The sequence below is a fragment of the Fusarium pseudograminearum genome, chromosome 1 (assembly GCF_000303195.2).
Source record: "Fusarium pseudograminearum CS3096 chromosome 1, whole genome shotgun sequence".
Lineage (NCBI taxonomy): Eukaryota > Fungi > Ascomycota > Sordariomycetes > Hypocreales > Nectriaceae > Fusarium > Fusarium pseudograminearum.
The window spans coordinates 781,585-803,079 of NC_031951.1; the positions used below are offsets into that span (position 1 = coordinate 781,585).

The 21,495-nt window shown below is 48.0% G+C and overlaps 8 protein-coding genes across 8 annotated transcripts, besides 2 other annotated features; 7 read left to right on the top strand and 1 right to left on the bottom strand.

The window, feature by feature from the left end:
- Positions 1 to 923: 923 nt before the first annotated feature.
- Positions 924 to 2,021, top strand: FPSE_04349 (uncharacterized protein; the record flags this gene model as incomplete). Its single annotated transcript, XM_009257467.1, has 3 exons — positions 924 to 1,442; positions 1,491 to 1,899; positions 1,954 to 2,021. 3 exons carry the CDS (start codon positions 924 to 926, stop codon positions 2,019 to 2,021), a joined length of 996 nt encoding a protein of 331 aa, XP_009255742.1.
- An 815-nt stretch (positions 2,022 to 2,836) lies between these two features.
- FPSE_04350 (uncharacterized protein) lies at positions 2,837 to 3,996 on the top strand (the record flags this gene model as incomplete). The annotated part of the gene is made up of 2 exons (XM_009257468.1): positions 2,837 to 3,036; positions 3,090 to 3,996. 2 exons carry the CDS (start codon positions 2,837 to 2,839, stop codon positions 3,994 to 3,996), a joined length of 1,107 nt encoding a protein of 368 aa, XP_009255743.1.
- Positions 3,997 to 4,333: 337 nt separating this feature from the next.
- On the top strand, positions 4,334 to 5,215 carry FPSE_04351 (uncharacterized protein; the record flags this gene model as incomplete). Its single annotated transcript, XM_009257469.1, has 2 exons — positions 4,334 to 5,038; positions 5,090 to 5,215. The coding sequence occupies 2 exons, from the start codon at positions 4,334 to 4,336 to the stop codon at positions 5,213 to 5,215; spliced, it is 831 nt and encodes a 276-aa protein (XP_009255744.1).
- A 5,237-nt stretch (positions 5,216 to 10,452) lies between these two features.
- FPSE_04352 (uncharacterized protein) lies at positions 10,453 to 11,119 on the top strand (the record flags this gene model as incomplete). The annotated part of the gene is made up of 2 exons (XM_009257470.1): positions 10,453 to 10,648; positions 10,704 to 11,119. 2 exons carry the CDS (start codon positions 10,453 to 10,455, stop codon positions 11,117 to 11,119), a joined length of 612 nt encoding a protein of 203 aa, XP_009255745.1.
- A 328-nt stretch (positions 11,120 to 11,447) lies between these two features.
- Positions 11,448 to 12,394, bottom strand: FPSE_04353 (uncharacterized protein; the record flags this gene model as incomplete). Its single annotated transcript, XM_009257471.1, has 2 exons — positions 11,448 to 11,726; positions 11,777 to 12,394. 2 exons carry the CDS (start codon positions 12,392 to 12,394, stop codon positions 11,448 to 11,450), a joined length of 897 nt encoding a protein of 298 aa, XP_009255746.1.
- Positions 12,395 to 14,157: 1,763 nt separating this feature from the next.
- Positions 14,158 to 14,193: a microsatellite.
- A 141-nt stretch (positions 14,194 to 14,334) lies between these two features.
- On the top strand, positions 14,335 to 16,161 carry FPSE_04354 (uncharacterized protein; the record flags this gene model as incomplete). Its single annotated transcript, XM_009257472.1, has 3 exons — positions 14,335 to 14,490; positions 14,577 to 14,664; positions 14,714 to 16,161. 3 exons carry the CDS (start codon positions 14,335 to 14,337, stop codon positions 16,159 to 16,161), a joined length of 1,692 nt encoding a protein of 563 aa, XP_009255747.1.
- A 1,309-nt stretch (positions 16,162 to 17,470) lies between these two features.
- On the top strand, positions 17,471 to 18,838 carry FPSE_04355 (uncharacterized protein; the record flags this gene model as incomplete). Its single annotated transcript, XM_009257473.1, has 2 exons — positions 17,471 to 17,782; positions 17,918 to 18,838. 2 exons carry the CDS (start codon positions 17,471 to 17,473, stop codon positions 18,836 to 18,838), a joined length of 1,233 nt encoding a protein of 410 aa, XP_009255748.1.
- Positions 18,839 to 19,914: 1,076 nt separating this feature from the next.
- Positions 19,915 to 19,936: a microsatellite.
- A 539-nt stretch (positions 19,937 to 20,475) lies between these two features.
- On the top strand, positions 20,476 to 21,432 carry FPSE_04356 (uncharacterized protein; the record flags this gene model as incomplete). Its single annotated transcript, XM_009257474.1, has 1 exon — positions 20,476 to 21,432. The coding sequence occupies one exon, from the start codon at positions 20,476 to 20,478 to the stop codon at positions 21,430 to 21,432; it is 957 nt and encodes a 318-aa protein (XP_009255749.1).
- Between the last annotated feature and the right edge of the window lie 63 nt (positions 21,433 to 21,495).

Sequence of the window (21,495 nt, forward strand, 5' to 3'; positions counted from 1 at the left end):
AATACCCACACCCATGGTTTACTACGAATTAAAACCGAACACCTCGATGAAAGTATCACGGTCTCAACCACACGATATCCCATGATACCATCCTTTCGATGATCTTACGGCCACAAACCAATATTCCCTTCATGTCTAATACTATACATCTTTGACAGCCATAGCATAGACTCGGCGTTGAACCATTTCAAGGCGGCAGCCCTTTGACGGCCTTTGCCAGTATCTACCATACCAAACCAATCTGTCTTTTCATTTCTTTTGTTATCTTCTTTGTATAGGGGGCGCATAACGGTGGGGCATACATGTACCCTCAGGAGAGCAGGGACGGGTTGGTCTTTAGCTCCGGGGCGTTTGGCTGGGTTCCTTTTTTAGGCTATCATGAGCGAGTATGAAGCCAGGCAAAAGAGATGGATCAGGTCAGTGGATGAACAAGATAGGAAAAATCAATGCCACAGTGCAATTCTTTCTTTCCAAGTTATTTTCTTTGTGCGCGAATGTGAATGTGATGTAAAACCAGCTACCAACCCTTTGAGGTAGGTACTGAAAGCATTGAGTCTCCATCAGTGGCCATTCTGTACCCTTTGTCTGGTGGTCGGTGCTTCATCTTGATCTTCCAAAAAAAGAATTCAACATCATATCTCCATTTCAGTAGAAAGCCCTTTGAATGAATTCAAGGATTTTCCAGCTATCAAAGGCTGCAAATTATTCTCTATTCATTGTGACGTTGAAAGAAACGAAAGCTGAGATGAATGTTGGCACGTGACTTGGTGCAATGGTGACGCAATTCACATCTTGGTATACTGAGGAAGGTGCTCCCCAGAGGTACCCTAGAGGAAAGGCATCCAACAATCCCAAAATTGTTTTTTCTCTCCCTGAACATCAACGTTTCTTAAATCCTCTCCAATAAATTGAGAACCGTCAAGATGGAGCGCAGAGTTCTTCGCTCGAGCACTCGGAGCTCTAACACGCCCGACACTTTTGTGTCACTGCCAAACAAGGTTTCACGCAAACCAACTAACAAGACACCTGAAGCGGGTCAAGCTCCCCAGAGGACCACCAGCTTGACTGACATCAAGCCTGCTCCACCAGCATCAAACCGCAAGCGCAAGGTATCCCAGGTGGCATCTGAACAAGTATCCCCCCTGGCCAAGAAAGAGACCAAACCCAAGAAACAGAAAAAGGCAAAGGAACAGGGAGAGAAGCGAGAGCGCAAGTTCAGAAATGAAGCGCCCCAGTCCTTTGCTCCTGTCTATGGCCGTGCGCTTTCAGAGCGATTCTATGTGCTTGAACGCACCAAATGTGGCACAGAGGTTTGCCCTGAAGAGGACTTTGAGATGACCGGTTCGACTGGTAACATCTACACTGTTCATATTGGCAAACGCCTCCAATGCACCTGCCCTCATCATACCAGGGGCGGACAACAGTGCAAGCACATTGTATTCGTAAGTCTCACGCCTCGTTCTTTTACATAGTACTAACCTTTGTTGTAGATCATGAAGAAGGTGCTCAACGCCCCTTATGATCTGATCTACCAGCTCGCCCTGATCAGCACCGAGCTCCAGTCCGTCTTTGCTTCCGCGCCTTCTAGCTCTGCACAGGAACAAGAGAAGTCCGACAAGCGGAAGCCTATTGAAGGAGACTGCCCAATCTGCTACTGCGAGCTTGATGCGAAGCAGGAAGCGTCTATCGTCTGGTGCGCTGCAACTTGTGGTCACAATTTTCACAAAGAATGTTTCACAATCTGGGCCAAGACCAAGCATGGAAACGTAACTTGCCCATTGTGTCGCAGCGACTGGAAGGGTGACGAGAGTCTGGTGGCCAGTGTCCAGAAGAACAAGGCTCAGGTGGATGATGGGTATCTCAATGTTGCGGATCAGCTCGGCATCAGTCGTGAGAGAGGTATGTTGCGCCCGAAGGGAGTTGATATTGTTTGATGACTGACTTGTTCTTTAGACACGTCAACCTACTCGCGCTGGCTCGTGTATCACCAGAATGGAGGTACTTGGCGCCCTCAATATTAGGAGTGGTAAAAATTGCGACCATAGAGACAAACATGATTGAGGTGGATTTTTCTTTTGTGCGATTTACTGGTAGCCAGCAAGTAATGCGGGTTGTCTTCATGGCATGAGACGACGGAGCATGGCGCGTTCGGATGTTTTCACAAGTGGTACCCGGAAGGAATGGAGGGATATGGCGTTTTGCTCTTGACACAAAATTGTAAATTATGAGCTGAGGCTCAATGGACGAATGTCCTTGATTGAGTTTACCTACCTCGACTGCCTATGCGACGTGAAACGTGTTCCACTGTTAAGAAAACCATGGCCATAGTTGGTGTAGATTCAAAGGACACAGCACACAAGGAGAAAAGCCCTAGTATTCTTTTTACCTGTCTGGCTGGTGATGGCTTAGAGTGAGGTTCCCAATGTAGTTCAACAAGAGAATACAACCAGAAAAGTTCAGCCTCATACCCTCAACAAATGATTGCTGCTGTTGTCGTAGGGATAGAACACTGTCGTGGAGGGTGACGAACCCAAACAAGGACACTCTGTTCTTTTTCACCAAACTAAACTTGTCCTAGATCCCACGTTGTGAGTTTAAGTTACCAAGCCATGAAAGTCCGCAATATGAGATTGGAAGTACTGAATCCGGCGCGTCAAAGGATCGTCGGCGGTGGACTTCGGCGGTTTCGGTGGGTCCCCTCCGAACATCTCCACCACCACCGCCGAGACACCGACTCCGCCGCCGGGAGCAAGTAAATAAAAGAGCATATTTCTCTCTATTTCTATAGACAAGAATGAAGAACAGAGGTGTTATTCGGATCATCACTCATAGCAAAATGTCCAAGTTACCGTCTACCACTCGAACCCTCGTTGCTCCTAAAAAGTGTCTCCCAGCTGAGTACACGGTCATTGAGCAACCCATACCAACTATTACCAAACCAAATGAAGTTCTTATCAAGATGAAGGCTGTTTGTATCAATACTGGTGATACGCAGTTTGCTGCTGGACAGCTTGGGTTTCTTTTTGGTGATCGCTTGTAAGTCATCATCACACCCCCACCCCACGACAATCTTCTCATAAGAAGTATAGGAAATTTCCCTTTGCTCTCGGCATGGAGGGTTCAGGAGCAGTTGTAGCTGTTGGATCAGCTGTCACTAACTTCAAAACCAATGATGAAGTGTACGGCGTGGAATATGAGAAGCCTCTGTTCAGCAGACCGCCTGCAAAATGGTGTTCAGATTACGTCGTCACAGAAGCCAAGTTCCTGCACAAGAAACCTGAGCATACTTCCTTTGAAGAAGCCGCTTCGTTGCCGGCCTTAACGGTCGTTGCTTATCAAACCATCAAACAAGGATTGCAACTTGGAGGACGGGATGATCTTGTGGGACAGACGGTGTACATACCAGCTGCTCTCAGTGGAACTGGCTCGTTAATGATCCAAGTCGTCAAGAATTACTTTGGCGCAGAAAGGATCATCTCGACTGTCTCAACAGAAAAGATGAGCCTCGTTGAGGAGTATCTACCTGGATTGGTTGATCAACTCTACGATTACAAAACCCAAAACGTAGTCGAATTGGTAGGCCGAGGCACCGTCGACTTTGCAGTCAGCACGCAATTCAGCACACTAGACGACTGCATAGCTCTCCTCAAGCCCGCAACTGGCCTTCTCGCAAGCATCGCAAGTGTACCAAAGAGTGGAGTGATGCTTGAGATGATGGGTCCCAAAATCTTCCCAACATGGCTTGGATGGATTCTCGACACGTTTCAGTGGTGGTATACGTGGAAGTTACGCGGTACAAACATAAAGTATGAGTTCTTCTCCGGAAATCCGGGTATTGTGGAGGATATGGCTGTTGTGGAAGGTATAATCAAGCAGGGAAAGGTAAAGGGGATTTGCACTATCGTCGATTTTGACAACTTGGAGGATATTAGGAAAGCTTGTGACAAAGTTTACAAGATTAAGGGGGGTCCGGGAAAGTTGGTGGTTCGAATGTAAAGAGTTGGTATGGGGCTTTAGGTACACTTCTAAATGGTTATTTCTTGTATGAATGTTTTACTCATTCGATCTTTGCAGAGATGGTTATTTCTTGTATAGGTATTGGTGTTTATTCTCTCATCAATATGCTCAAGTGGCACCGTGTTATTCCGCATCAAAGTTTGCCTTTGTCCAGACAATTCCATGATAAGAAACCCAACCATCTAGACGAAAAGTCTGTTTTCGAGGGCACAAAACCCTTCCAAACCCTCTGTCAAAATGGACACGAAACCTATTCTTTTCATCGCCCCTCAAACTTATCTCCCTCACCACTCTCATACTCTCAAAATCGCCCACTATGAGACTCCGAAACGATAAAAGAATCGGCCAAGAACGACCACAGACTCCCCCGACTCCGGGGACACCACAGTCCGAGGACTCTGTTGCTCCCTGGGTTAAAGATGAGGTGTCCACGGAAAAGGGCCCCAGATTCCTGGAGGATATTGTCGCAGATGAAGTCACGTACCCTCTATGTCGAATCCTCTGGCAGTTCGTTCTCTCCCCTCTCTGGTGGATGCTCCGCCCGACTATCTGGGGGTATTTACTGCACCCAATTCTCTGGGAGAGGGTTATACGACAAGGTCTCTGGGAGGGCATCTCTCGGCAAATTTTGTGGGAGGGTGTGATGCAGCACATTCTCTTTAAGACGATTCTGCAAGACGTTTTGGGAGAGAAGATGTTTCTCCCTCTTTATCAGATATGCCAGGTGGTGCTGTTCCCTCGACTACAGACGATCTGGGAGACGATGCTGTTCCCCCTTTACCGGCAACTCGTGGAGACATTACCCGCATCGGCACGTTGGAAGATAAAGTCAGCATTGTCTCCTGTATATCGATACTTGGAGAAGACATCAGGTCCGATACGAACGATTGTCTGGGACTCGATATTGCGCCCTGTACTAAGTCGAGTACGCCCAGAAGAGCTGTTGTCACTGCTCTTCGTCCTGAATATCTCGTTCAAGATCACCTTCCGGTCAAGTAATGCATACATATTTGCACGCGGGGTAAGCCCACCTTGACTACTTATTGAACCAAGCTAATAAGTGTTGCAATAGTACCGACCTGACACAGACGAGTTCTCGGAGCGATCGGAGACAGAGTTTGGTCAGATCCCTTTCCAAGACAAGTACACGTGGTGTTGGTTGCTTCAGTGGATAGCATGGTTTATGTGGGGGCGGTAAACAGAGATCATGGAGGGAAATTGTTGGTTCTTTTATTGCTTTATTTATATATATGGTTTCTTCTTCTTATTGTTGTACCCCAGAAGTGTAACAGTAATACGGTTTCTTACACTTCATTAGGGGAGGGAGCGGGTTGGAGTTGGGGAGTTTGTCTTATCTCGGTCTAAAAAGGAGGAGAGCAATGGTTGTCTTATGGATATACGCAATATTTATCCCAAGTTCGACCAAAAGCCATGATGAGTGTTCCAAGATCGTTGAGTGTTGAACTGTGATCTTAGTGACTACTGTAGCACTCACCAAGGAAAGCGTTTTTTGTCGCACAATAAGGAGAAGTCTGCCTTGACAAGGCGGCAGATCGTGCTCGGACACTCTATCATCCTGTGTTACCTATTCATGGAGAAGGAGGGCAAATGTGCAACAGTAAGCTTTGTAGCACTGCCTCGAATAAATCGCCAGTACGAGGCTGCGGCTCTTTGCCCACATGAACTGTTCTTTACTTATTAATGCGTTACACCCCCAGATCGTCAATCTTTCTGTCCTCTGTCATCTCACCTCTTATCTGATGGATACTGAAGTTGTCGTTGCTATTGCCTACTCCACCGCTGGACTGGCCGTGTCGTGCGTTGGAGTGTATTTTGCGTACAAATTACATCAGCGGAGCAAGTGGAAGGGTTTCAAGAAGTTGTTTGGTAGATGAGGAGGCTGAATATACAGTCTTTGGTCGATGAACCAAGGTAAGTCATCAACTTTTTGTATTAGTGCCACAAGTACTAATATCGCTCAGATTACCAGGAGCCGACTGAATCAAAGAACAGCCTACTATACGACCGGCACATCAAAGCAAACACAACATCTTGCCCTCGACTAGCTGTTTGAGTACGAACAGAGGTATTATCCGGTTGGAGTTGTCGAACAAAGGTCGGGTGAAGTCCAAAGGGCTAAGCAATATGGGAGGGGTATAATTGGCCCGGTGCGGAGTGTAGCAGAGCATTTCGCTTCAAAAATCTATAGCATCTGGCCCTCACTAGTAGAAGTTGGGAATTGAACAGTGGATTCTTGCCTTCTTTGAACTTGATACAATTTGATGTTGGAGCAGAAGAACTCCCTGTAGTTGTTGGCAGTCGCTCTTTAGGACATGTGTCAACTAGAGTTTGCATGAATGGTCAATCTAGGAGATATAAAATATTGTCGAGTCCCGCTAATACATTTCTGGTTGGAAGCCATAGAATAACCTCTTTTCTGAGATCTCTTTGACGATCGTAATAGGACCTTTTAGTATCCCCTACAAAAAAATGACAATAATTCTAGCTACCTTCTTAGTCACCTAAATCTATATTTTGCTACCCTTGGTCTATATGTTAGAGGGCAGCCCCGGGGATATTTTGTGTGTATCTTTAAGTGCCTTAAAAAGGTACTTAAACCTCATTGGATTAGACTAATGCAGACTAAAAGGTCCTATTACGGTCGTTAAAGAGATGATAGACCTAGCCAAGTGGTTATAGGGAGAATGCAACGCCATTCCCATGCACTGATGACGGCTACAGCCCGCAGGGGTTCCAAATGTTAGCGCGAGACCTCACTTCGCCACCTTGCCACCTGACTTTTATATATACAGCCAGCAGCCCAGCTTGGATTAGCACTTCAAGCTGCTAGAAAGCTGAAGATTAATACCTCTGTTAGTATAGAAAAATGGCCTAATGTATAGGTATATACCTTAGCCAATCAAGGGCTCCCTAGCTGGATCCTGTATTGCGCTAACATTTGAGACCCCTGCGGGCTGTATTCGTTAGCGCCGGCAAGAGGGACAGAGCTCCACATAAAGCGTCAAAGACACTTCCTAAAAAGGCAATACGTTTTCTTCATACTTCGTCAAGTCAAGATTAAGTATATACAAGTGACTCTGATATTTGTTGCATTTCTGTATCATTTTAATATAGCCACATATGTAGATGGATATAAATACATTAAAGAGACTGACTATATGTCATAAATGCATCTAAAAGAAATCTAGTAACAGGAAACGACAGCACCATATCCGCTGCCATCCATAAGCTATTGTTCTCCCTTCGCATCTCTGTGCTCATGAAAACAAGTCCCAAACTCAAAAGTTTGACAGAAATACCGAATAAAATAGACGCCAAACCATTATTGCAAGACCCGATCGAGTTGCTGGCGCGGTCGTCCCGATAAACTTGGCGAGTTTGCATTCGCAAGCTGAGGCTGCACTGCTGGCACAGGCGGAAGTTGAAGAGCAGTAGATGATGCGCTGTGGCATCCAATATTCAAGGTTAGCGAAGGAACAGTAATGATCTAATAATATATAAAAATTCAGTCCGCGCATTAAAGAAGAATGACCAAGCGGTACCACAATAAGTCCAATGGTTGGGGTTTCGATGTCGCTGGCGGCGGTATGGCGGCGACGAATTGCTGCGTATGCGAACCAAGCACTCAAGGACGACACAAGTAACCCAGGAATTGTACTAATGATAGTTACAATAGCATCTGTGGAAAGGTTGCTCATATTAAAGGATTCGAGTCAAGCGTAAATAAGAATGATAATGAAGAATAGAGTTGAATTAGTTGACACAATTAAAGAGCTGACAATAGGTTCTTTTGTCAGCCCCAAAATATAGACTACGACCGAGCTGGATTCTGTAGGACGACGTTGAAGGTTTGACATGGCGATTGATTGAGGCAGTGCAAGTCAAAATATGCTTGTGATTGGTTCCTACGCTTCACCTTGGGGTGCATGTAGAAAGAGACGTACCTTAGAGGGGCGGGCCGGGTGGACTACCGTACTATCGTAAGTCCGGAGTAGGGGCAGGCAGGGGCCGGGCAAGCGCTAAATTGACGGTAGTCATTTTGTCTTTGGGTTTGGGCAAAGACGACTGAGAGTCAGCTAGGGTCATGTCGGTTGTCCTAGTCATCTCAAAGTCCCCCTCAGGACAATCCTAAGGTAGTAAAGCCTCAGGGCCGACAGGCCGCGAACAAGTAGATAGTCAGATGACAGTAATACATATAGATAGCGTAGCCTAGCTAGTGCAGGCTTCATTTCTATGTAATAGCAAAGTAGTTCGGCCGGAGGACAGCGCAGATGACAATGGCGTATTAGATCAGAAGAAGAAGGATAAAAGAAAAATGAAAGGGGGGGATTCAATACACTACGAAATGGATATCTTGTCTGATTAGACATTGATTACCCTTAACGCTCGACGTATCGCCTAGACCACTTTGTTGTACCAAGGGCGACTTACACACCTATGACTCAACGCTAAAGAACACCCGTTGTTTCAATGGCCCCCAGCCTTTACTTGGAGATCAAGTGTAAGCTAAGCGAAACTGCTGCCAGTAGGAGGAGCGGTCGAGAGGTGCGCCAAGTGTCGAGAATAAGACAGGTTTTAGAGCTATTTTAATTCCCGGAAACTGGGGGAGCAAGTTATGCTCTTGTTGCGTGCTTAAACCCGTAGAACAACATCTTGATTTCAGTACGAACAGAATGTATCAAACCAGTAATAATAACTTCTATTTAGAAGCACATTTCTTTGTCTGCCTATGAGATGATACACTCCCTTCTATCTTTTACGCAGCCCAGTCTTGTACACTCGAAACGAAGCCCATTCAACAGCGAACCATAAGATTGGAAGTGTGACAGCCACTGAGGTTTTCGTTCACTCCTGGAAAACAAGGTTAGCATACTCAAGGAAGAACATCAATGATAGCATGGGTTGATTGATTAGGTTTACCTACCTCTCTGGTGGGTTGGTCTTGATCTGCTATGGTGGGGGATGGTAAAAGCTAAGATCGTCTTGGCTCCCTGTCGAAGTCACGTAAGAGAGCTATAGGTGGTAGTTGCATTTGGTGTGAGTTTTCGTTTGGCATCGAAACATTGCTTGACGTTCGAGACGTTAAAGATTCGAGTTCATAACTATACAGTTTAAACATTGTGAGTGGAGGGTGTATGTATGGCATGTCATACCTCTGAGGAGCAATTCCTGTACGTGAAACAATAGACTCGATTACTGAAGCCTCAACGTCGTTGCGAGAGATGTTTCGGCGCCTCAGTGTTAAGTAGGCAAACCAAGTGCTCAAGGCTGCGAGGCAGAGGGCTGGAATCGCACTGACGAGAGTAACAATGGCATCTGCATTTAGTTGAATCATACTCAGAGATGACTGTGAGGAAGGGAAAGAACGAATGCTTTAGGTGTTGAAGAGTTGGGGACATTTTAATATATCTACATAGTCTCTTTAGCATGTAAACCACAGCGTGGCTGATGTTTGAAGTTTTGTTTCCCCTCTACTCTGTATTAGACCGTCGACCTATGGAGGCTGTCTTAGTCCCATCTCGTTCATTCAGCTGAGCTAGCTAAGAAGATCATTTCCATAATAGGGAAAACATGTTCTGGAACAAATTTCCCATGTAAAAGCTATCAATACAATTGGCTAGTACCGTTGGCAGACGTGGATGGTGTCACACCTCCAATGTACTAAGCTACAGGCTACCAAGGCCCGTTCTACGGGACACATTCAACCATCGAAGTCCCCAAACCCCTTCTTCGGGGGATTCGGAATGGGCCCCACATCTGATCTCCCGCCCGGCATATCGCTTTGGAAGCCCACAAGTTGCCATCATGATAGATCTGTATCTGCGTAAATGGACATTCTAAACCTCTGACTGAACAGGCCTTAGATGAACCGAGTAAACTTATTGAATCTACAATGTTATCTATCTAGTTGGTACTGAATTAAAGAAGAAAAGTTCGGCAAATATTATCATTGACTACCTATCAGAAGGCCAATTAATACCTACCTCAGCTGCATTGGAGCCGCATGATATTGCAATGCTTGCAAGAACAAGAGGAATGGTGCTCTTTTTGGGACGGCATGGCCAAATCACTTGCGTTGTCTGATACTTATGACGGGAGACACATCCCTGATACATGTTCGTCTGGATATCACCAACCGTCGCGCAAGCCCATTAACGCGTCCAGCCAGCTAGAACCATCAAAAAAGCCATTAAGCAAGCGCGTCACGTCACGTCACGCCGACAACGTGTAGCCCCACATCTCAATATCGAGTAACTGTTAGAGATCTCATCTCATCTTTTGCCCACCTAGGTACTCACGATTGTCATCCATATCCTTGCCCAAATACACGACTACTTGTTCATAACTTCAGCACATCAATTTCTCATATTCCAACCCGAAACATACAGAAAACGGTCAACACAGTTATAAAAAATGGCCCATAAGCGCAAGCGATCCATCTCGGAGCTCTGTGCCTCGCCCTCATCAGTCTCATCCTTCGACTCTCCTCCACGCGTCAGCAACCCCATCACCAACCCTTTCGCTATAATGACTTCGACGCCGCTTCATCTCCACAGCCGAACTATGAAGCGAGTACGCGATAATCGACCGTCAGAAGAGACAATTCATCGTAAGCTTCACCCGTTTTGACTCGTTTGAGTTTGCACGTGCTAACTAGGCTGCAGAACGCACACTCAATATGCTGTACTCGGCACAGAACCAGAATCAAGACGTCGAGATACCGTCCGAACATATGCAAACAGAGACACAAACTACACAACCCGAGTCAACACAACAATCTCTCCATCGATTCTGGAACATTTCTTCCGCACCCTCAGCGTCAACTTCTACTCTCAACCAAACCGAACTCACTCCTTCGAATTGTGACGACTGTGGTGTCAGCTTTACCAACGGAGACGACGGAATGGACCTTGACGATTTCAATAACGAGGATCACTCATGTGGTGCTTGTAACAAGCATGTCTGTTTTAGCTGCTCTGTCAGCAATCTTGGCGAGCAGCGACGATGTCTACAGTGCGCAGGTCGAAATGAGACAACGAGTCACAACTCAACGAACGGACATACCGCAATGGTTTTTTAAATAGGGTTTGGATATAGGATTGGGTAATTGGGAACATTTAGCGACGGCACATGGGGCGTTTATACCAGGCGGCATCAGGGGGATACCAGGGCATCAATTGCTGGGACAGCATTACCATCAGGCATTGCACAATAAATTCACATAGGTAGTTTATAAATTACATAGTTTCACGAAACACTTCTCATACTGAGTAGAGCAGTACACAACTCAACACAAGACCGGGCTAGAGACATAGCAGACAGAGCTAACTGTGTATTAATATTCAGGCTTTTTGAAGCAAATTATCTATAAAATCAACGCAATCTCGCACAAGAACCAAGATATCTATCTAACCACGTCGGCGAGTGGTAGGGCTCTTCTTGGGAGTGGCTGTGGTAGAGGCCGAAGGAGACAGAGTGCTGGTAGCAGCAGGCTTGGCCTCGATAGGAGAAACCTTGCGCTTGCCCTTGGCCTTCTCAGAGGGAGCGTTCCAGTAAAAGATCATCTGGAGAGCAAGAATGGCGTTGAGAGCGAAGCCGGAAATGAAACCGTAGAGGATGAGCTTGTCGTCGACCTCCTGGAGGGTTGTGAAGATTCGGGACAGAGAACCGGCGAGGTAGTTGAAGACCTGGTAAATGTTAGTTGGTTTTGTGAATTAGAGAAGTAAAAGTGACTTACAGCAAAAGCGCTGAGCTGGCCGGTGGTGCCTTGCTGGAAGATGGTGAGGATCTGAGGAATCTTGCTGGCAACACTCAGAACACCAGCACCAGCCTGTAGGTGGCCCAAGGTTTGCGCATCAACAATGTTCTCAGCGAACAAAGTAGCAGCGGCAGCGGCAAGACCGGCGACAAAGACAGCAGCCAAACTAGCGCGACCACTGTAGTTGAGAACAAGGACCGAGATGATAACGTTCTGTCCAACGATCAAGGCAGTCTCGCCAAAAGTGCTGAAAGGGAAGCCGTTTCGGATGTTGTAGGCGAGAGAGATGAGATATGAAGCCGTCTCGAGAGCGTAAGAGAGGAAGGATACACCCTCGGCGGACTTGGAACTGAGGAGCTTCTTGATTTGGGGAACCTTGACGACGGCAGAGGCGGCGATGATTCCGATACCGAGAGCCTTGGAGACACCGAGCTTGATGCAGTCGACATCCTCAATGTTGACGTCGAGAAGAAGAGACTTGTAGCAGGTGTCGCCAATGAGAGAAACACCCAAGTCGCGAATGGGCGCAGGAAGGTTGTGAGTGATGGAGGTGATGGCTGGCCTGACGGCATCGACGGCTGGTTTAAGGGCGTCCATTGTGGTGGCAGTTGTCTTTCAGATAGATATTAAAAATAAATCTAGAGTGGTCAAAAGTCGAGAGCCGTGACAAAAAGGTGTTGCGAAGGAGTGTTGAAAGAAGCTGACAAAAAGACGTCACAGAGCTCGTGATTGGGGATGAAAACCATCAAAAAAAGGGAAGAGGCCAGCAATACCGACAATGCAACAAATTTGGAGATGAAAACTTTGCTCAATTGGGTTTAGCGCCATCGTAGTCCTGGCACCGCGCGAAAGTGGCTTACCCTGGAGACCGGATAGGTAACGGCTTTCTGCCCCAGCTTTTCGGAACCATTTTGGACTGGCCCTGTTTTGAGAAAAGATTCCCTGTCATTATTGACTTAGGAAACAATGACATCAGCGTGCTGAATGTTTCACACACACGATAGACGAGAAGACTAAATATCTGATTTATCATAATCATGCAATAATCGTATTACGAGAAAAGAGAGAAAATGAGAACATTCGAGATTAATCAGCTACCTTCTCTGCACGACAACATCATCTTTCGAATGAGGAAATGAAATCTTACAGATCTCTCAACTTGGTAGGTGGGGGTTTGTCCCATTGCTGGGCCACCGTTCTGGGGGCTGAGCTTGTCCTTCAAGAGGGAACCAGCCAGGCCTTTTTCTAGAAGATATCTATTTTCATGTATTGTCCCACTGGGCTTAGTATGACACAGCCGGACGGTACGAGCTTGAAAATGTTCTCTTTAGATGAATGCGAAAAAAGAGTTCCACTTCTGTCTGTTGTTTGCTCTCGTGGACGGGAGGGGAAGAAGGGAGGGATCACCCGGGGAGGACGCACGTGTCAGACCACAAGCGGCTTGTTGTAAGAGGTAAGGCATGAAGCCAAGAGAAGCATGCCAAATATGCGCTGTGATGTTGAGATGCGTTGTGTATATGTATGCATCGGAGAAAAATGATGCTTGCATTGTTGATTTTGAGCTTTGAAGGTGATAGTCTTGAACACTACATGAACGGATTGAAGCAGTGTAACAAAGAACAAATATACGTCTCTTCTAATATACACAAGACCTATTACCAAGACGATAGCCAAGGTCAGCTGCTGTATTTAACCCGAGGTTACAGGTACCGTCACAAAGTGCCTGACGGTTGACTGACATGACCATCCTTTTGTCAGCCACACTCAATCTTGTCTTTTTTAGCAGGCACATCCATGTCTTTCTTTTGACATGGGAACCAACATTTGTTATTCTTGTCTTGTTTCTTTCTTCCTCTCTCTCTTTGTGTGCCTTGTATTAATTCCCTCCCCTTGTTCTTCTTTTTTTTAGCCCGGCTCGTGCTTTCATCTTCTGCCCACTTCCATTTCTTCTCTTGGCCAAGCATATCCCTGCCTTCTTCTGCCTGCTCTGCTCTGTTGTCTGCTGTCTCTGCCTACCTGTACCTTGTCGCTGGCCCATTTTCTCCAGCATTCTACCTAGTTTAGGTTGTCATTGTTGTCCATCAGCTGGGCTGGGCTGGGCTCCATTTTCATTAAAGGTATCGGATCCCAACCTGACGCCCAAAGTTGTTCTTTTTTCTCTTTCTGGGTGATCTTTTTTGGTTGTCGTTGTGTTTCACGTTTCCCCCATCTTATTACTTATTTGCTTTTTATCATCTCTCAAGGCCGTTTAACCGAATGCGACATCGTGCTCGTCTACGGCATTGTACCGTACCAGCTGCACCGTTGCATCAGTTTGTCTATCTTTCCGATCATCGACATCGATATCGATTATCGACCCGCTGACCTGACCTGACTTAACTTGGCCTGACCTGACCGCCGATTGTCTCATCGTCCACGTTTCCCCACGATTTGCCCTGGATGTGAGAGCGCTATCTCTTGTCAACTACCCTTTCCCTCCCAACTTGAGCTTCATCCACCATCGCCAGCTCTTCAACCCTATACTCTAGACTGCAACCATGGCGGCCCCTCCAAAGACAGAAGCCCCGCCTGCGCCTGGCGCAACCTCATCAACCCCGCCGCCGCCTCCCATCGAGTACGCATACATGTACGAAAAGGACAAGAGCCCGTCCAAGCTATTAGATGCTTTATTACGATCTATAAGTCGCCATATAGTATGCGCTCCCGTTTTTGCTCGGATCTTTACAATACAGGATCACTGTTTCAGGAATCGCAAACTAACCGTCTTACGTCATAATAGATATTCGAGATTGGAGATAAAAATGTCTGTCAACTTACACCAGATAAATTGGCCGCATTTTACAAGGCCGTCGGTGGCGATTACGACTGTGAGTTGTTTTTTATTACTACCGAGATATTTGTGCTGACAAGTCCCAGCTCTCTTCGAGATGCCCCACGAGTCCATCTCTTATATATGGCAAGTTACTGGATGCCAACATACTCTACAACCTACACATGACGACTTTGAACCGCCTTCAATACCTGCCCTCACCCCTAGAGGTTTCTCACGATGGGAATCTCTCGAGATCTTGCTCGGACCCGAAGAACACGTTCCCTTCTTACAGTTCGCCGTTAAGAACTGGCAACTGAAACACCCAGAAACCGGCCAGGAGTTTCCCCCAGACTTACCCGCCACCGTGTTCCCAACACAACCAGACGTCGAGGTGGACCGCTGGCACAAGTCGTGCGCCGACAAATTACGGAAGGAGGCGAATGCGCGGGAGAGGGAAGCGTTCCGGGAAGCTGCACGAGAACCAACTGGTCCTGGTGAAGCCGGGGATGGGCCGGAACCCAAGTTCTACACTCATGTACGAGGTAGTGCATTTGCTGGGAATCGGGCCAGACCAGCGCCAGAACGGCCGTTGTACAATCACGTTCCGGGTAGACACGCAGGCGGGCGACCAACTAGACCTTCGCCCGAGAGGTACGACAGCCGTGCCGACTACAGCCAACAACCTTCACCCGATGTCGCACCACACCCGCCACACCCTCCTCGACCATCAGATACATATCTTGATCCTAATGCGAAGCGGCCCCCGCCAGCAAGACGTCACAGTCAGCCCAGACATTACTCTTCAGATTCGAGCGACGAAGACCTTGTTCCTCCTCGTGCTAGGAGACGATCTGAAGTGAGCCCGCCTTCGCCAACGTCTCGTCGATACTCGCCGCCTACGAACGATCGTCCGCCTCCCGTTGCTAGTAACCCGCCACCAGCCTTCCGTCCTCATCGCAGTGAAATGAGAACTGACGAGTCCACCCGGCGTCGATCAACACACAGCCCTAGTCTTCGGGAGAAGATTACAGAGAAGGTGTCAAATATACTGCCTAACGGTCTCAGCAATAATAATTCAGATCGCAACAGAAACGCGGCTCGCAACCCATCCTACAACACCGATACTTCACGGGGGCGTCGAAGCCGCGATCGTCTTCCTCCATCTCGTCTCAGTCGAAGCTACTCTGACATCTCAGTGGAGTCATCTGAAGGAGAATCCAGCGATGAAGATCCCCGCCATAACAGAAGGGCCCGCGAAGATCGCGACAGAGAGAGGGACCGTGAACGAGAACGAGAACGCATCCGTGACAGAGGCCGGCAACGGGAAATCGACCGGGAAAGAGAGGAAGAACGGCGTGAACGGTACCTACGTCGACCAGAGATGGAGCGACGCACTAGCAGCCACGCAGATGCTGAGCGCAGACGCGAATACCCTGGGTGGGATCCACGATCTGAACGAAAGAGATGGGATAAGCGTGTACCACCTGAGGAGCGGGGGACAAGTCCTCTCGCAACACCAGGAAGACGGTATGCTGAGCCGGCTTACCCTTAAGCTGGGATATTAACTTGTTTCTAGACCCGTACCTGCATCGGGCGCCGGGAAGTGATATGAATGAACATTTTCAACAAGGATTCTTGATTGGGTTTATTGGATGCAGCTAGGTACATATGGGCATGCAGTATGGCGTCCGGATAGAGGAGGAAGATAATGTGATTATGAATACATATTATAGAATTCGATAGGAATAGTGAATGCATAGTGTGGTTGGTATAAGAAATCATGTGAATATCACAGAACAAGCATGGAGAGAAAGATAAGAGACAGTGCTCTCCTGAAGAGAAAGCATCAAAAGACTTGCAAACCTCACATAAGCTTGAAAGAAACTTAGTACTGATAACCAGCCAAGTTGAACTGTTCCTCAAGTTGCTGTACACAACAAAACAGCCCATTCAACTGACCGACCCCACGATTACGCCATAACCCCATATTTATAAAAATGCCGCTCAAATCACGGTAGCTAAGCCGAACTAGTGACCAGATACCGTCGGTTTAACACTTGGGATCTGGACCCCAACAACCGCAAAAGCTCCCCCTCCCGCTAACTAGCGAGCCAACGAGAGATTCCGGATTGCCATCAGGGGTCTGTCGTCAACAAAAAAAAGAGGGAAGAAGGGATGTTCTGGAACTAGAAGGACTACAGTACGGTTAACGGGCCGAGAGCTGAGAGAGACTCACGGACTGGTTCGTAGTATGGGTGAGAGAAATAAAGATTGGCATTATAGTGGTTCTGCATTTAACGGCCAAGTCTCTCTTATGAGAGCAAAGAAGTATATGGTTCTTCTCAACTATTGCTCCGCTCGTCCTTCGTCCTCAATGATCACCATCATTCCCATGCAGTGGAACCCTGTTTAGCCGCGGTTTACAACGGATTACAATGGCAACGTACATTACATGCATCACCCCCGAGAAGCCGAAGATCACCGCGTACAAGGATTTCATAACAGATGTGAAACTCAGTTGAATAGCTAGATACAGCCGGAGACTGGCCGAGGATCGACTGGCTTTTGGGTGTGGGGGACCTACCTACCCTTGTGAGGTGAGGCGTAGCTAAGCTGTAGAGCTCTCGCCAACAAAAAAAGAACTGGTTCGTAATAGGTACTGTAAAGTTTATGTATGGTCTGTTGATGTTGGAGCTGGTGTCCGAAATATCTCGTCTTGGTTTAGTGTCTCTTTTGAAGCTGCAGCTCACTCACAACACATCTCTCTCCCTCCTCCTCGATCCAATTTCACGCATATCTTTTCTCTCATCTCACATATTCTCTCTCTTTATCTATTTCTACTTACCTTTTCTCTTTTCGCCATGAAGCCTTGTGCGTCTCTCCGCTTGAGGGCTCTTCGACAGGTCGCACCCAGTACCCGTCTGTCCCTCCCCGCTTCGGCGAGATGGCAGCATTCCCGGGCCATGTCGACCGTTGTCGATTATCATCCTCGGACATCGCAGCCGCCCCCTCCCCCGGCTGGAGCTAATGAAGCTGTTGAGAAGCAGAGGGCTGACAAGAGGAATCAGATTCTGAGGGAAGCTGTCACGTCGACTCAGGTTCGACATGATTGGACCAAGGATGAGATTGCTGCCATTTATTATCAACCTGTCCTTGAGCTGGCATACCAAGCTGTAAGTGTCTTTTTCTTGAGCCTTTGCCATTATGATACTGTTGTCTCTTAAGGCCGCGGTACTGATGCAAGATCCCAATCACTCGATGGTGGAATCATACATCATATATCACCATAACTAACACATCACTACTAGAGCACCGTCCACCGTAGATGGCACAACCCCTCCGAAGTGCAACTCTGCACCCTGATGAACATCAAAACAGGCGGTTGCACCGAAGACTGCTCCTACTGCGCTCAATCTACACGATACCAAGAAGGCACCGGAGTCCCAGCTAAGCGAGTTGAAAGCGTCGAAAGCGTCCTCGCAGCGGCGCGAATCGCCAAAGAAAAGGGAAGCACTCGCTTCTGCATGGGCGCCGCGTGGAGGGACATGCGCGGCCGCAAGAACAGCCTCAAGAACATCAAGGCCATGGTCGAGGGCGTCAAGGGCATGGGCATGGAGGTCTGCGTAACGCTGGGCATGATCGACGCGGAGCAGGCCAAGGAGCTCAAGGCGGCAGGACTCACGGCGTACAACCACAATGTTGATACTAGCCGAGAGTTTTACCCCAACGTCATCACGACGCGCAGCTACGACGAACGATTGCAGACGCTGAGCCATGTCCGCGATGCTGGAATTAATGTCTGCTCTGGTGGAATTCTGGGTCTTGGTGAGAGCAGCGAGGATCGTGTTGGTTTGCTCCATACCGTCTCGACGCTTCCAAGCCACCCGGAGAGCTTCCCTGTGAATGCCCTGGTTCCTATCAAGGGTACACCACTTGGTGACAGACCGATGGTGGAGTTTACGAGCATGCTGCGCACCATCGCGACGGCGCGCATCATCATGCCGTCGACCATCATCCGCATCGCAGCGGGTCGCAAGACCATGTCAGAGGAGAAGCAAGCGCTGTGCTTCATGGCAGGTGCCAACGCCATCTTTACGGGCGAGAAGATGCTCACGACCGAGTGTAACGGCTGGGATGAGGATGCGGCCATGTTTGGTCGATGGGGTCTTGAGCCCATGAAGAGCTTTGACAAGTCGCCTCAGCCGGCACCCGAGACGAGGGTTCTGTAGACCTGGTTATGATTGTGTAGATGAATTATAAATTGAAATTGTAATCCCGGTATCAAATGTTCATGTCGATCATGTTGGAGAACTTGTTCTCCGGCTGTGGTTCCCGGAGACCGGCAACGTCCCGGGTCGGTCATGAGTGTGTGTGTAAAAAAGAGCAAGGGTTTTTGACGTCTGAAGCAACATCACGTTGGTAGAAGGGATAATAAGTGAAGATGATAGATAGGATGTGGTGGAGCTAAGTAGAGAGTCGGGTCGCTTGGCACAGCGCGTGACTCGCAGAAATATTTGAGCGTAGGGTCAATCTCGTGACGATCTGGCACGGGAGGATAGATATGATGAGACATGAGTTTAAAATGCATGCGTGATGATTCTGCTAATTCAGTAGTTTTGTACTAATATTAGCTGATACTCAATCACCTCATTGTTAAGCTTTCGGGCCGCAACAGTACCTTTGTCGTTGATTGAGAAGTTGTTGTTTCTGTACCGTCCAAGCGTTGACAAACTGGTTACACATTTACAGGCATAGACAGGTAGGTACAAGGCACAGGCACAAACACAAACACAAGCACTGCACAGACTTGACAATCAACAGTCTTGTGGCATCACAACATGATGGGCAGTTTTAGGGAGCCTCTGTTATTTTAGTAGTGTTGGTTAGTATTATTATGCATACAAAAACTACACATTATTCAGCGCCTGACCGCTCACTCTACTCTTATTATTATTCTCACTTTTACTCCTCTACTTACACCCTCAACTTGGACCCCAGGCGCATTAGGTCCCGGCCTCAGAATCAACAAGAGCCTATCAAATGCTTCCGCTCCAGGCTGTAGCCTCCCGAAGGGGACCTGGGACTGGTCCCTGACTTGTCCTGGGCCTTTTTCCCTGCCGCCGCCTAAGCCCAAGCCCATAGGTGTGCACCTACTGCACGCCCCTCCCTCCACATCCTTTACACACTCCATCTCTTTCCTTCCCTGACCTTCTTGTCCGTCCTTGTCTCTTGCTCCCGATGGATTCTTGTCCAATGCATTTTCATTTCGTTTCAATGCGTGCATACCATACCATACCTTAGTTTAGTCTTGTCTTGTCTTGTCTTGTGCTTTACATATAACTTGCTGTCCCTCTCCCTTGTCCCACGAACCAACTCTCTCTTTCCCCTCTTTTCCCTTGCTCTTTGCCAAAATCTTACGCTTAAACTCGTCCGCTAAACTAAACATTCAGGCACGCATCGAAAGATCGTCCTACAAAAAAAAAGAAAAAAAAAGCCAACTCGGCTTTGCCGTCCCTGCCTAAAAAGTCGTATCGTGCTTTCACCCCCGCCGAGAACGCCCGAACAAGCAAATTCCTAAAAGGCCGACCAATCTCGATTTTCAAAATCAAAGTCACCACTTCTTCAGCCTGCCAGGTCACCTACTGCCACGCATTCTAACTTTTGGCGACGTCTCCTCTCGTCTACTCGAAACAACTCACACTATATCCATCGCCGATTGCGACGCCAAGGGATTTTCTTCTGCTATCTTCTCTTGACCGACAACAGTTTTCACGACGACAAAAACCCGAGAATCATTTTCTTGTTCACGACTACAAACTCTCTTTTCATCTACACGTCCGACATCGGCATCGCTTCCACCATCATCATGAAAGGGCAAACCGTCGACCAGCTCGTCTACGAGTGCATGTTTCCTCGTCCCAAGAGCAATGATCCACAAAACTTCCACATGCTCCTACAGCGTAACTTGATTCCAGAGGTTCGTCAGGAAACACACGCTTTTTACGGCCACCTCGACACCCAGGAAGCGAAATACCCTGGCCTCGACTACACCCACAAAACTCATCGTATTCGTCTTTCTCGTTGGCCATGGCACCGACGCCTCTTTCGCGCATTTGACAATATTCAACTTACTGCCTCCGAAATCGCGGGCTTGACCAAGTGGGAGGGAACAAAATGGGCCAAGGAAAAGTACGAGAAGGAGCAAGGTTACGTTATTCATGACACCACCGCCGATGGCTTCCCCGACTGGACCGATATCCAACATTTACCTCGCGCCTCCCGCAGCCATTCCGCCGAGGTTGGCTACATGGGGCTTGATGATCTGGACAACGACATGGAAGTCGAGAGCGAGGACGAGCTGGACAGCGTGGGTGTTGAATTAAACGAGCGTCTCAGAGACGGAGTTGCAAGACGCGAGGCTGGTGACACTTCAGCCGTCCTCGACGAGGAATGGGAACAGTGGCTCAAGAACGCCATCGAATCAGGCGAGATCAGCTTTCTGAACGACCATGTCTTCCACGCGAGTGACACAGTTCCTGCTGCGCTCTTCCCCCCAGGCTTGCTCAGCACAGCGCGAGCCGGCCAATGGGACGAGATCCCAGAGTCTCTTCACCGCATACTCCGCCGCACTCTACAATCCGAGGACCCCAACCGCCCCCAACAAATACCGACGAGCATACGCTCTCAAACTTCCGCACTGCACCACCGATACTTGATGGATTCCCGCCAGGGGAGCAGCTCATGGACCCGCCGCACCTTTTCAGATCTCCGCCTGCCGGTCGGCGATTCTGGTCCAGGGCGCACAGAAACCTCGAATGCTTGAACTTGACACTGACGGGAACGACAAATAAAAGCATTTTATTCTGCAAGAAATTATACCCTTTTT